Raw genomic sequence first — 14,197 nt, forward strand, 5'->3', positions numbered from 1 at the left:
TTTTGAAGGACAGAAATTCGACAGGGACGTGACGTTAGAGGTACGCTTGGCTTTTCCCAATTCTTTCCTCAGAAGAAATTCACAGAAAATTTTGCTATAGATACTATCGAAATAAAAAAAATAAAACGGAAATACTGCTACCCAATACGCTAAAAGAGAAGAAAAAATGCAAAAAAACATTTGTGCATATCACACAAGTTAGAAGTGAAACCTTCAAATAAACAACTTTCGAGGATAATTTATTATAACATTATTTGTACTTTTAATTTGTAATTATTTATTTAATTATTAATTTAATTATAATAATTCGCGCCTATATGAATGCAACCCTCCAGACACAGTTTGAAAATGTTGCTTGCGATAATTACAAAGAAAGTAAATAGTAAAACAATTGAATAATAAAGTTTTCACTTCAATAATAAAATAATAAATAAATGAAGAACGCGTTATGATAAAAAATGCAAGACACAGCCTGATTTTGCTTGTAAAAACTTTAACCGGAAGAGAGAAGAAATTCTCGATCGTGCTTTTCGAATTGAACTATTTTCCCTTTGAGCCATCGTTTCACTTTTAATGGCCAATCCTACACGAGGATCCAGAAACCGCCAGTGGTTTTGCTAATACCACCACCTAGACTTGAAGAAATATCGATCCTTATAATACCACCTTGCTTTATCTCTCCCTCTCCTATTTACTTTCAGTGGTTATGATTATTATTATTTCAAATTAGGACGATTGTTAGTTGCATTTTTAAAGAATTTCTTTTGTTTTTACAAATGGGAACCAAGTTGTTATTAACCGAAATATGAAACATAAAGATTAGTCATATCGTAATGTCGTAATAGTTTTGAGTGTCACTGTATAAGAAGAAAGTTTAAACGAGATAATAAATGATATCAACGTGCTATAAAGCCTGACGTATAATTACAATCCCGTATTACAGAGCGAAAATTTATCGGAAAAGGACGACACTGTGCAACGATTTCATCGCAATACGAAGCCAGCTAAAAGGGAACGCGTAAAAATCGTAACGATTCCTTCCTTGGTATTAAACGTCTCGTTATCTGATACGATTATACCGTTTACTCGTGAATTCAAGTGTTACACTGATGTCGTTAATGCACCCAAACGATGAAACTATTCTGAACCTGTCGCATAAACACTCAAACATGAACTCAAATAACTCGATAAACATTTATCTTTTTCATCTAAATGAAAAATGTTATAAAACTAAAGAAAAAGAGAGCAAGGTTTTTTCACTATAAAACAAAGTTACTCAATTTATCATAATCGATAGTTTATATGATACATCGACGTGTTATCGAAGCGTTATCGAAGGATTGAGGGTTGAGAGTTTGAAGGGTGTAGAATAGAGAGGAGGAGTTTCGGGTGTGTAAGGATGGAAACGCATATAATAAGCTTAACGTTGTTATGCAAATGTTTCGCTAAACAAGTTCGTAAACAATTTTGGATAACGTGCAACACGTAAATCGGTCTACGTACTTACCAGCTATAGAACGTTGTAATAAGTTTAACGTAGTTCTGCTATCTTCCCAATCCTCTTTCTATCTCTCATTCTATCCTTCTGTCAAATAGACTCTTGTATACGAACAAACAGGAAGTTCTATCTCTCTGCCTATCGTCGCAAGTCTACAGAAATAGTTAGGGGTAGGTAGGTAGGTAGATAGGTGGAAGTCGATCGATGCTTTAATAATAAAACGGAAGGTTCTCGCGGTATAACCACCGCGTTCTTACATATCCAAGAAAATATGTGTGGGAGGAAAAAAGCCTTTTTATTTTTTCAAACAAAGTTTCTTATTTATTCCGGATTTGATTAATATTACCAAAGTTATGCGATATTACCACACTTTAAAACATTGAAATCACATTTTACGATACTTAATAAACACTTTATAAACAATCAAAGAGTGTTGTAACATTTTTTCACGATACCACCATGTGTAGGAAAAATATGAAATAACTTTTTCCGTATATACGACGTATATACTTTCTATCGAGAAGAGTTTATCGATTTGTGCTCACTCTCTCTTCCTTTAAAATTCCACAAAAGAACATAAAAGTGTCGAGAGTTGTGGTCATTAGCATTTAGAGTGGAGAAGGATTTATACTCCGACTACTGTGACTGCTGGATCAGGGACACGGCATGCATAGGATTATCTTCGAGAACCTGGACAATACTGACCTAATCCATTTACAAAGGAAACGAGCTACTTATTTCTTAAGTGGAAAGGTGCTAAGTTTCCGAAACTCGTGCCAATGTAGGAACAAGACACCTTGACTTTTCTAGTCCTCCTCCCTAGCTTTGGCCTCTTTGCTACCCCCTTCAACGCCTAACGAGAAACGATAAGAAGTCTCTCGAGCTTTTATAAGATAATCAAGAATAAACTTTAGGAGACTAGATTTGAGAGGATCTTATCATATGATCATTCTACTTTCTGCTATACTCTACACAACATAGAGACCTATCAAAAATAATGACAGAATTTGACCAACATTTACAACAAATTTATCTTAGTCCTAAAGTGAAGTGACTTTGGGTCAAACGGTGCATCCCACTGCATGTATGTTGTACGTCGTGGACTATACAACACGCTGCTGCTGCTGCTGCTGCTGCTGCTGCGTACACGATCGACAGACTTTTGTTCAAACGGAGAAGCGTCAGCAACAGCAACAGCAACGACGACGACAATGGTGGTGATGGTGGTGTTGGCATAAGTAGTAGCTCTCGTGGAATAGACGAATATGGTTGAACTGGTGCAAACATTACCATGTCGAAGTTAACCGTGTAAACGCATCTGCTTTGTACTTGCGGTATGCCTAGTCGAGAAGCAACCGATTATATCGTCACTCCTGCGGAAATTCGAGGATTCTTGTCTGCTGAATGCCATGTGTTGCCAAACTCTCACCGGAATCCTACGATAGAGCCGAACTTTACACTCTTCAAAGATAATCATACCGTAGTATCAAAATATTTGTCCAAGTGGTGAACGTAAAGAAGAAATAAACGTATCCCCGTTCATTTGTCGAAGAAATAAAAGAAATATGTTAGGATAGGTATTTATTGCCTTCCGTATCTCTCGCAAACTCGAATCCTACCGACAAACAACAAAACTTTGGCCCGGCGCGAAAACTTTGAGAAATTCGAATCCTGGACAAAGCTTATCTCTGTTCGCTTTAAATGGGTCTGCTGCAACGGTTTCTACGTTTGCTCGCTTATCCAACCTTCAGTCAAAAGAGGTAATGGGAGTAGAGAAAAGAAAGAGAAAGATAGAGAAGTGATCGAACTGTAAAGTGCAAGAACTGCATCCGAAGAAACATGGAATTTACCTACATTCGTTCTTACAAGAAATACCGTACAATGTATTTACCTATACGCGCCGGAAAGCAACTCTTTGCTTGTGCTTGCACGCGCAACCACAAATCCAATCTCGGAAATGCACATGGATAAATTTGATGCTCGTGAACAGAAAAATCCGAACAAAATAACAAATTGCTTTTCTTCATTTTATTTCGCAATGTCTAACCGCAATAACAGGTTCATAAGAATTTATATATGTAATAACTGAATTGTATCTTTATTTGTAGTTTTAGTCTACGTAAACTTAATGTATAACGATGGCACAGATTAATATGTGTGACAGGCATGGACTTACTTGCATATTCTTCGAATCTCGTCATCACGATGCTCGTTATTTACACAGTCCCCAATTCATCCTTCCTCCTGAGATAAAGAGTTGGAATTTTATTCGAACGAGAAAAGATCAGTTGGTTTTATTTGAAATGCGCGGATCGTTAGTCCTTCTCCCTTTCCATTGGTTTCTTTGAGATGCAATCGCATTTACATCTTGATATATCGACTCGCGTTGGGTAAAACTTAAAGGGTGTTCCTATCGTCACAGAAATGGAGCGTGCGAAGGAGTAGGTGAGATGGAAAAAAGTCAAAGCAACGAAAATATTTAAAAAACACTAAAGATGAAGAAAAAAGGGAAGGTAGAAAATCCAAGCTTGACACAGCAGATCGTAGAAAAACGGCTTTGATGTTTACAATCGTGTTGTTACCCGACGTACACGCATACGTGGATAGATACGTGGATAAATGCGTATACGTGGATAGAGCAGCGAAACTTTCAAAGCTCGATTGATTTGCCAGTGTTGTTTGAACGGTGGCAAACCTATTGTTCTATCAAGGCATTCGAAAAATCTCCACTTCTGCTAGAACGAACTTCCTTTTGTCTCCTTTGCTAAAATCATATGTATTGGTAAATCTTTCGATTTATTTGATTTCTTTCTTTTGAAAGTTTGTTTTACAATGAAACAACATTTGAAAAGAACAATTTGTTAGGACAAATTAACGGTGGATGGATTTTCTTCATTTATTTCTGTTTCTTTTTTCTCTCGAGATATTCACGAATTTCTAGGATCGAACTTATCAAAGGCTTAGAAAATTGCTTCCTCCGCGTGAAGAAGCATTGCCGAAATCCCGATAAGCCAGCACGTAACCTCATATATAACTACTTCCCGATGTTCCGAATGCATCGGTAGAGCGAGGGAAAAAGGGGTTAGGAGATTGAAGAGTAGTTACGGTCAGCAAATAGTGCACTCTCTAGACTCACGATCAGAATTAGTGATTGAAAAATAAGTAAGTTTAGCAAGCGTTTCAAATAAGAACATGATAAATCATATTAAATACACAGTTGCTATAAAGTTATGATATCATATAACGACGATAGCAATAAGGTGAATTTAAATTTCCGGCTAATCTGACGTTAGTCGGAAGATCCTACCAAGCAGAACGTAGAACTCCTTACCTCTCATACCCCCAAAGCAGCAGAGATTTTAATGAATTTTCAATGTTCGCGAGTAGAATTCCTTTATTTAGGATGTAGGGGAAAAAAGGACAGAAAAATATGACCTAGCAGTGAAGAGTCGAAAAGGAAACGGAAGGGAGTAAGAAAAAAGAATGAATAGTAGGGTAGGGGATTGAATTGGTGGAAAAAGGTTTAGAAGCAAGAGAGAAAATAGAAAATAAAGGAAGACAAGGACAACAATATAATAGGAACAAATAAAAAGAAAAAGAGGAAGAACAACAACATTGTCCTTTATTTTCCAGGATCAGCGAGAGTATGGCCAAGGTAGTAGCGATCTTCTAGCTTTGATGCAATTTGAAAGACACATAACTGACGTTGAAAAGAGCAGCAAACCATCGCTTGGCCATCGCTTGGCCATCGCTTGGCCATCGCTTGGCCATCGTCCAGCTCCCAGTCTAGTTAAACGAAGCGAATCACGAACAAAAACCGCTCTACCTTTCCTACCAACAACGATTCATCGACATTTTTTCACTCATATTTTAATAATATGTTTAATATAAAATAATAATTTAGTCATTTTGTATTTTATATTTCAATCGAAAATATACTAGTATATCGATATGCTCGATATTTAGGATTAGAAAATATGTGAGATAAGGAAATAAAAAAAGACGACACGAGGATGTTTAAAACGAATGTCGCTTTCCGTTCGATTTCTTTTATCGAAAGGAAAAGAAAAATTTCTTTCGATGTAACTCGTGCGAATCGAGAGGGAAGCCGATAGAAGAGAACAACCTTAACCCATTCCACCTGCACAGTGCACCGAACCTTTCGTCCAGTGGCAAACGTAACAGATAAAAGTAGTTGAAGCTGGTAAATTGTTGTTTCAATTGGTCCCCTTGGTCACATGCACCTTTTGTTCCATTATTTCTGATGCTCTCTCCACAGCCATTGAACACGCTTTAAAACTTTTTATTTTCCGTTTCTTCCTCTCTTTTCTTTTTTCAGTGGTCGATAAAGTACTGGGGCCTCAAAGTATTTACATTTCTTTTCATTAGGGTTACAAGAAAATGATGTTTCTTTAAGAAATTGAATGAATGTCTTAAAAACTATGAAATTTCGAATCACTTGTCTTTTCGGTTAAACAACTTGATGGAAATGTGAATCGGTCAAGGTCCACACTTGACTCGATCCGCTACTGCTTTTTTTTTTTCTATTTCTTGTCTGTTTGTAAGCTTTCCTGTTAGAAACGAGAAAGATGCTTTTAGATCGAAAAGAGGAAAGGACGAAACGTTAAACGAAACGTGTGTTGTAAGAAATGGAAAAGGAAAAGGTAGGAAAGGAAAGCCTCGTATTATCTGGCAACGGACCAACGATCAAATTCTTCAAGTTTCAAAAGGTCCAGATCGATTAAAAATGCTAAAGACGACCTCGTTTAACAATTGTCGTGTTTAGACTACGTTAATATAAAGTACAAATTAATTAGAATTGTGTTAAACAGTTGTAAGATAAAAGAGAAATATTACAATTGAATTATAATTCGATCATCGATTGGGCTCGTTAGCACGATACATACAAATTTTCTTTCTACGAGAATTCCAAGCGGAATTTAGTTTTCTTTTTTCTGGAGAAAACTGTGCTCGTTCTCCGCTCGTTTTCCGCTCGTTTTCCGCTCGTTCTCCGCTCGTTCTCCGCTCGTTCTCAATTCTTTCGTCGAACCCATCCACACCCCCTCGACTCGGGCGCGAATGAAAAATTAAAGATCACGCCTTACTTTTTTTCATGGAGCATTTATCAAGGCGGAGTCGTAGAAAGACTGCAGGGACTGCAGAAACGTAATCTTGAGCGGTTCAAAGAATACCGACGATTTCTCCACCCCCATTTCTAGTCCTGTCTTACCTCTTCCTCTCCCTTCTCCATCAGCTACCCAATCTTACTCTATCTCTCAGGATCCTTTTTCAACGTTATTACCTTTTTCACAAATTTCAAATCTAATTTTGAATAAACCGATCTTACAAGTCTTCTTCTTCTTCTTCTTCTTCTTCTTCTTCTTCTTCTTCTTCTTCTTCTTCCTCCTCCTCTTCCTCTTCCTCTTCTTCGTAGTCGTAATCGTAATCGTTATGATAATTTAGTCAAAAGGAGAATGAAGAAAATCAAGCGGAACATGCTCGAAATTGAAAAGCTTGCAATTAGATAGCCCGAGGAATAGGAAAAGTGGAAGAAAGGGAACAAAATGTTTCGTTGTTAATAATAACAACAATCGACATTAAGGAAAAGACACGTTTTGAGGTAGACGGATAGACGGTTGGGCGCTTATAACATTGCCGCAACTTCATCTCCGTTTTAATTGAATTATTTTATTCAGTCGGTGAAGGATTGAAAAATATAAGAGGGATAGGAGGATACGTACAACAGGATTTAGTTATACTCGTAAATATGCTAAACTTTCCTTCGTATAATTGCGAGAGTAAAAATTTACAGAGACTCTTCTCGTTTCTCCATTCTCAAGCAACAGCTCGCTCCTTGCTTCGAAACGATATACTACTTTTAATTATGTTCACGAGGACGTTTTAGTTATAAGCACGTACCACCAATCTCTCTTCTTTTTTTCTTTTTTTTCTTTTTTTTCATTTTATTTATCTCAGTCATTTTCTTTCAGACAAAATACAAACCCGTAAGGTTAATTAAGTATTCGAGCTTGGTACATGCGATAGTACGAAAAAAGGCTACATAACTTACTACTTTCGATAGGTAAAACGCGAAGAAAGTATCTGAGTAAAGGGATAATAATAATACGTCGTCGCGTGTTTTGATAAAAACACGAATAAGGAGAGTATGTGGCTGACTATATTTATTTTCTTATCGCGATTAAAATAGTGATTTTAAATTTTTAAATATCCCCGTGCTAATATATTAAAGTAAGTATGAAAATACTTACAATTAGTTACATCTTAATCGTGATACAAATGGTATGCAAAGTATATCAATTGAAAATTACTTTTTTTTGTTGTTGTTGTCAACTTCCTATATTGGTCAAATGAAATGGAATATGAATAAAAATGTAAAAGCACAATGAAATGATTGTCGAATAATCGTTATGAGTTTTTTTCTAGAAGATTGTATTCTTGTCGGTGAACAGTTCGTCGTTAACTTAATAGCCATCGTGGCCTATGATTACAAGCGGTTTTAAAAGAAAGAAGGAAGGAAGGAAGAAGAAAAAGGAGTGGAGTAAAAAATACTTGAAGGAGTAGGGCCTCTACTCCGTGTCCTTGCACGTAGCTGACAAGGATATGATGAATATCGAACCGTGTAAGAAAGCTTAATTGCGGTAGGTAAAGACCAAGCGTTAGTTACCCATTTTCAACTACCACTACTACTTCTACTACAACTACTACTACTACTACTACTAGTTTCGGCTCGCTCGACGAACTTTATCACCGTGACTTTATCTCTACCCCGATGATTTACTTTAATAGTCATTTACCCGAGATAATTCGAATAGATTAATCAGCCATTTTCTTCTCGCACCTTTGAATCATTGATTCCACTGAAAAATTTCTTATTTTCCTCCTTCCATTTGACAACATATATTTGAGCAATTTCCTTTTTTGTATTTATCAAAATCTCATATAAATCCGCATGTCCAAATTTTCAAATATCTTTCTAAATAAATATAAATATTGAATTAACTGAGTTGCATATTGGCAAACAATCAAGTAGACGCAGCAAACAGCAAATGTCTCATATCCGTCGAATGCAACATCGATATGCGTAAAGACATAAAAAACGCAAAGTTCATATGTCATGTCCATGCTATGAAAGCCGTTCTATGTTTGACTTTCGATTCGGTGAATGGTTTCACCGATGCAACCCACGACACAACCAACGACACAACCAACGACACAACCAACGATCAGAGTTATGCGAATATTTAACGTACAACGACGATGGCTTTGACCCATCCTCGGCTCACGGACCACACTATACTTTTGCGTTGAAATCGTAGACTTCGTTTTGTTCCGTCGAGTGTAAGTTTCAGCATATTTGAAACTATCGGATCGACTGTCAAACCAAAGTATGTAATGTAGTCGAGAAATATAGTAAGAGATGGTGCGATTCACCGACTCTTCTAAAGAGAGATCAGTAGAAACGACGAGTAACTTTATGTGGAATAGCTTAAGAATTTTCCGAAGCATTCTCAACTCGGATGAATGAATTATGGACTAGAGTCTGGAAGCATTTTGGTATCCCTTTTCGGTTTCGTACAAATACCCTTATCGATCTTTCATCATCCCACGTAAAGAAATTCCAAGGAATTTGTCTGTGCCATTGTTACGTTGAAAACATTATCAAAAGAACATGTGTTCTATTTTTATCCTTATAATAAGTTAATCCCATAAGAGATATCCAACAAATCTCTCAAGAACAAATGTTCATTATCGTCATAAATTACACTTACTAGAAAGCCCAGCGGTCTACTATGGGTGTGCAACCAAGCGTCAATGCAATAATTATCGAGATAGAATTAATGGACTATATGCGCATACGCAAAGTGTCAAATGAAAATGCAGAAATCTGACACGAATCCACAAGCAATATGTTTCACCAAACAATTCTTTACATGCATGAAAAGTTCGTGTATGTCGAAAAATAGTCTAAAATAAAAGATATTTAAGGTTAATATAATAGTGAAAGATCGTTTAATCACTGTCAAAAGTTGCATTTCTCTTGTAGCTTATATTCGTCTATTGGATGGTATGTTGTATCGTATCGCATCGTATCGCATCGTATCGCATCGTATCGCACCGTATCGCATCGTATAGAATGCGAGCTGTAAGTCTTGTAAGGAGCTTTAATACTGCGGCCATCCCAGCTGTAATGTACATAATTAATCTCCCGTGCTTGGTTTGAGCAACGACGTGGGAATAGTATCGCAGTTAGGGAACTATCTTCCAGCTAGCACGTATATACATATGCATATATATATCTATATATAGATGTAGAGAGAGAGTAGAAACGTCGTAACACGTTATAGGCATCGGACCACGGATCCTAATGAGCAATTAGACCGAGCACGACCGATAATATTGATACAACGACAAACGTTGGATCTTGGAACGTGGCCAACTGTGCTTGGGCAAACCTACCACCCTATCCAAACTCTCCTACCAAACTCTCAACCCTATCTCTCTGTACAATAATATGTGGAGAGAAAACTATCGAAAACAACTAAATTTACTAGTTTTCTTTGAACTTATCGGGATGTTAAATAAAAAATAAAAAAAAACAGATCAAATGTCCGAGTGGTTAAAAGGACTATTATGTTATCTGAATTGTATAATTAACTCATGTTCGACCTTCCGTCGAGTTCAGTTTTCTTTTTCCTTGACTTCTTTAACGATTTCGTTGACAGCTCGACGTATGAATAATTTAGAATTATTACTATTATTATTATTGTTATTCGCTTTGCTTTACTTTCTCTCTCCGTAATTGCCAAGTCTAACTGGAGATATGAAGGAGTCCGTCGCACGTCTTAAGTTTGCCGTTGCATGAGTTACGAGTCGCATGAACGAAACCGCGGAAACTTGGCTCGTAACGCGTTCATAGTTGGCGAATGGAAACGAATTAATAACCGCCAAACGATTTCGCTCACGTTGTCTCATTTCTCTTAATCGTGGAAATCTATTTATCGTTATATGGATGCTGCGTCAGCCGTGAGAATGAAATCTGTTCTTGCCAAATAAGATCTTTATTCTCGAATTAGTCACGAACTTGTCCGGAACACTTGAAAATACTCCTTAGAAAATACTCCAAAAGGATATAGAAGTATATATATTCAAAAATATTGATAATAAAGATCCTTTGAATATAATAATAAATAGGAAAGCGCGAACGTTATTTTACTTAATAAGGATTTATCAAAGTGTAAATAGGATGGAAGTAGCTCTATTTCGAAAGTAATCGAAGCGTAAAAGCAGTCTAATAAATCTCTAAGGACGTCGTATAATGGTGAAACCTTCAACACGTTGAATCCAACCAGTGCAAAAATCGCGTGCAAAAATTCTTTGGATAATCGCGTGTTCGTCATGCAACGTCCATACAACTCTTCCACGAACCGTCCAACTTTGTAGAAACTTCCCTCCGATATTTTGGAAATTTGCCACACTTGTAGTAGTCCATGAAAAGATTCATTGTGCCTTTAAACTTGCTACAAATACGCCAATTGAAATTTCATATAGATGTGTTTTCTTTTAACTGTTGCAGTGTACCTATATCTTTTCTATTATTGAAATAGTATTAAATTTGTTTACCTTTTCAAAGAACTCATGTCTTCTTTGTAGAAATTCCCTGTTAATTATTATGCGAATATAATGCAGCTGCTGTGTCAAAAAATAATCAAAATCATGAATTGTAAAAAGTATAAGTAATTGTCAAAATGTAATATATACTGATATTTGGAAAAAACGAATATTACATCACTCTTAAGAAATATTTCTTCATAACATTAATATAATGATTTTTTCAACAGAGACAACGATAAGAAGAATCCAACAATGAGAGATTTTTAAAAACACTGCCCTTATTTATAATTATACTAAGAAAAAACCATATGCAGTAATATTTTATCAATAGAAATGCAGAAGTAATGCATCCATCCTTCTTATCACAAGTTGAGTAAACAAATGGCAAACACATTATATTGGGAAATTGCCGCTAGATGGCGATTAATATATTTGTTTAGTCGGTAAGATAAAGTATTAGTTATTACCGCTAGATGGCGGAACATATTTTACCTGTCGGTAATAAAATACAAATCTCCCAATATATTTTTGTTAAATAATTAAAAATGAATGCAACGTAAATCATTTTTTATATGATAAAAATAAATGTATCTTACCAGTGTTATAATTTTTGCTTCTTCCTCAAACAACATTATTATTTTTACCTCTAAATATATTATTGTCTAGATTATTTTTTGTCACTGTAGCTGCATTTTATTCTCATAATAATTCACAGAGAATTTCTACAAAGGAGACATGAGTTCATACAAATATATTAATTTTTCTAGTCTCAGTCGATTTCCAATAAGATGTACAATAATAAATTTATTACATGGTGAGAACTGCACATTAGAATGTATTTGCCATTTGTTTTCTCAATTTGGAAAAAACAAGGATGCTTCCTACTAATACTACTGCATATGGTTTTTTCCCAGTTTAAGTATACTAAGGGTAATGTAATTTTCAAAGTGTGCCGCCAATTATTATACTTATGATTATGGCGCTGTAGTCTCGCGGAGAATAAGATAACAAATTTACTCTGATCTTTCTTTCCAATTTAGTCTTTCGGCAATATTTGAACAATAGTTTTGTGAGGTTATAATAAAGAAGAAATCTCTAAAGTGTCCATATTTAATCATAAAAATTAAAAGACATTTAATTAGATCTTCGTGATGGCATCTGACGGCCAAAAAGTATTCAAGCAAAAATAATTATGCAGACTGTCCTAAAAGTCGCTCTGCTGTGGAAAAAACAAAACAAAACATTGAACTTAGAAGTACAATGTTAGTTGAAAAAGTCTAGGACACTCCAAATACCTGCTAAAAATTAATTTCTTTTTTTTTCAGTCCGGTTAAGTTACTTTTGGGACAATCTATGCATATTTATTTAAAAATGAAAGTCACATATAATAATATAGAATCATAAATGTAACTCTGTAACAACTTAAAAAGTGTTTTCAATGCTTTATAACATATTACAATGTAAAATGTATTATTTGAAGATGACGGCACCAGTAAGCACAGCGATGGACAGATTAAGCGCTGCATTAAATTCAAATATAATACCAAACCAAGAGTACCTACTCCAAGGCTCAATAGTGGATACTGCTGTTGAAGTGTTGCTTCATAGATTAAGAGGATTATGTGACAACGTCGATAGTGGACCTGAAGCATTCCACGACCATGAAATGTGTTTTAGTATTAGAAGGTAGGTCATAAAATTCATAAAAAGAAATGTACGTTTATGTATAAATATTTTGTTTTGCAGAGGACCTGCTCCGGAACAGCCATTATTGTTACGAGTTAGAAGAGCTTTGGATTACCAAGATATGCCTTGGCAATTAAGGTACATAGGTCAACCTGAATTGGGTGACAAATCACGTCCTACAATTGTTCGCAGCAGTATAGATATTGCTACAAGCAATACAGTCGTTGAATTTTTAACCGAGTTAGGTTGTAGACTGGATTTTGAATACGTTGCTCGAGGTTATATGTTTCGCAAAGGTAGATTGAAAGTTACGGTATCAAAGATCTTTAAAATGGGTCAACAAGGAAAACTACCTGACAGCGTTGAAACTATATCCCAAAGTTATTTGGTAGAATTAAGCGTTCTTGCACCAAGCGGTCAAGATGCTATAGCAGAAGATATGAGAATATTTGCAGAGCAACTCAAACCTTTGGTTCAACTAGAAAAAATTGATTACAAAAGACTCGTTCATTAATACATGCTTCTATATGACATAAGGAAAATATGAATAGTGTCATATTTTTATTCTATCAAAGTAAGTTTTTATTTATAATTATTATAAATATATCATTATTGTTATATTGATATCTTTCGAACGTTACATTATACTAGGATTTAACTAGTGTGATTCCCGTATAGGAAGAAGCGGCGCTAATGTACCACGTTGGTACCCGGTATACGACATTGGTATGCGACATAGTATGCGATTGTGGTGCCATTCTGTCGACTAGTCTATGGTGTAATCGCTACAGATAAAGAGTTATTCTTACCAAACACCTCTTGGCGTATCTTTTTATAACTTCATTCTACTATATATGTGGTTAACCTAATTTAACCGGTATATATTTTCTTTTTTTATAATATTTTTTAAACTATAGTGGTAAAACTAGTATGCTAGTAACTTAATTATTTTTAAAACGCCCCCTATCTTGGCGTCCTTCTGTGAAAATGTTTCTATTACATATTTCAATTAATTAATTGTGCAATAAATATTAAATAATAATAAATTTCCTTATAGTTTTTAATTTTTCTTAAAATCAAAAATACTACGTATATATATACGTATATATATATGTACATATGTGTGCATAAGGCTCGTTGCCATTTTGATCATTATCGAAAAAGATCCACCAAACGTACCCCAGAGACCTCTTTTAATGCAAGTACTTCCGGTTTTTCGTGCTCAAGGAGGCTTGTGGAATAATATTGCGGTTGGTCTGACTATACGGGCGGCTACGAAGTAAGTAAAAATAAAATTTTACAGAAGAAAATAACGTAAAGTATAACATGATAATAAAGTTTAATGGAAGTGATTGGATGACAGAAGTATAGTTTGACGTA

General features: G+C 35.4%; 2 protein-coding genes and 1 long non-coding RNA gene across 13 annotated transcripts in view; 2 read left to right on the forward strand and 1 right to left on the reverse strand.

Moving 5' to 3' along the window:
* Positions 1-6,120: 6,120 nt before the first annotated feature.
* LOC149031537 (uncharacterized) lies at positions 6,121-11,504 on the reverse strand. Its single transcript, XR_016177615.1, has 3 exons — positions 11,305-11,504; positions 11,141-11,209; positions 6,121-11,037 (listed from the first exon to the last, which is right to left on the reverse strand). It is a non-coding gene; the product is annotated as an uncharacterized LOC149031537 (long non-coding RNA).
* Positions 11,505-12,142: 638 nt separating this feature from the next.
* MED18 (mediator complex subunit 18) lies at positions 12,143-13,863 on the forward strand. 4 transcript variants are annotated; one of them, XM_089175506.1, is made up of 5 exons: positions 12,347-12,393; positions 12,457-12,537; positions 12,612-12,817; positions 12,878-13,391; positions 13,496-13,863. In XM_089175506.1, exons 3-4 carry the CDS (start codon positions 12,612-12,614, stop codon positions 13,329-13,331), a joined length of 660 nt encoding a protein of 219 aa, XP_089031632.1. In that variant the 5' UTR covers positions 12,347-12,393; positions 12,457-12,537; the 3' UTR covers positions 13,332-13,391; positions 13,496-13,863. The 4 variants fall into 4 exon arrangements, with proteins under 4 accessions (XP_015187326.1, XP_015187325.1, XP_089031631.1 ...); XM_015331840.2 differs by lacking the exons at positions 12,347-12,393; positions 12,457-12,537 and adding an exon at positions 12,143-12,303 and having other exon boundaries at positions 13,469-13,863; XM_015331839.2 differs by lacking the exons at positions 12,347-12,393; positions 12,457-12,537 and adding an exon at positions 12,143-12,303.
* The window catches only part of LOC107072146 (RNA-binding protein 1), a 6,860-nt gene continuing 6,223 nt past the window's right edge, over positions 13,561-14,197 (forward strand). For 4 of the 8 annotated variants that reach the window (XR_016177608.1, XR_016177610.1, XR_016177611.1 and 1 more), the window contains exon 1: positions 13,965-14,096. Coding sequence is in view for 3 of the 8 variants with exons in the window: in XM_015331841.2 (XP_015187327.1) it covers positions 14,014-14,096 (83 nt within the window). In the remaining 5 variants the exon portion in view is untranslated. Of the gene's footprint in view, positions 13,695-13,964; positions 14,097-14,197 lie in introns of those variants that run through there. The other 4 variants (XM_015331841.2, XM_015331842.2, XR_016177612.1 and 1 more) reach the window with 3 other exon arrangements.

Source organism: Polistes dominula, unplaced genomic scaffold (genome assembly GCF_049000335.1).
Source record: "Polistes dominula isolate Pdom_NZ unplaced genomic scaffold, Pdom_raw_medaka contig_17, whole genome shotgun sequence".
In the NCBI taxonomy this organism is placed as follows: domain Eukaryota; kingdom Metazoa; phylum Arthropoda; class Insecta; order Hymenoptera; family Vespidae; genus Polistes; species Polistes dominula.

Coding starts and splice junctions, on each gene's coding strand:
- MED18 (XM_015331840.2), top strand. CDS start 12,283: ATGGCATCTGACGGCCAAAAA. Junction 12,304..12,611: donor TGGCATCTGACGGCCAAAAA/GTATTCAAGCAA, acceptor TATTATTTGAAG/ATGACGGCACCAGTAAGCAC. Junction 12,818..12,877: donor ATGTGTTTTAGTATTAGAAG/GTAGGTCATAAA, acceptor TTTGTTTTGCAG/AGGACCTGCTCCGGAACAGC.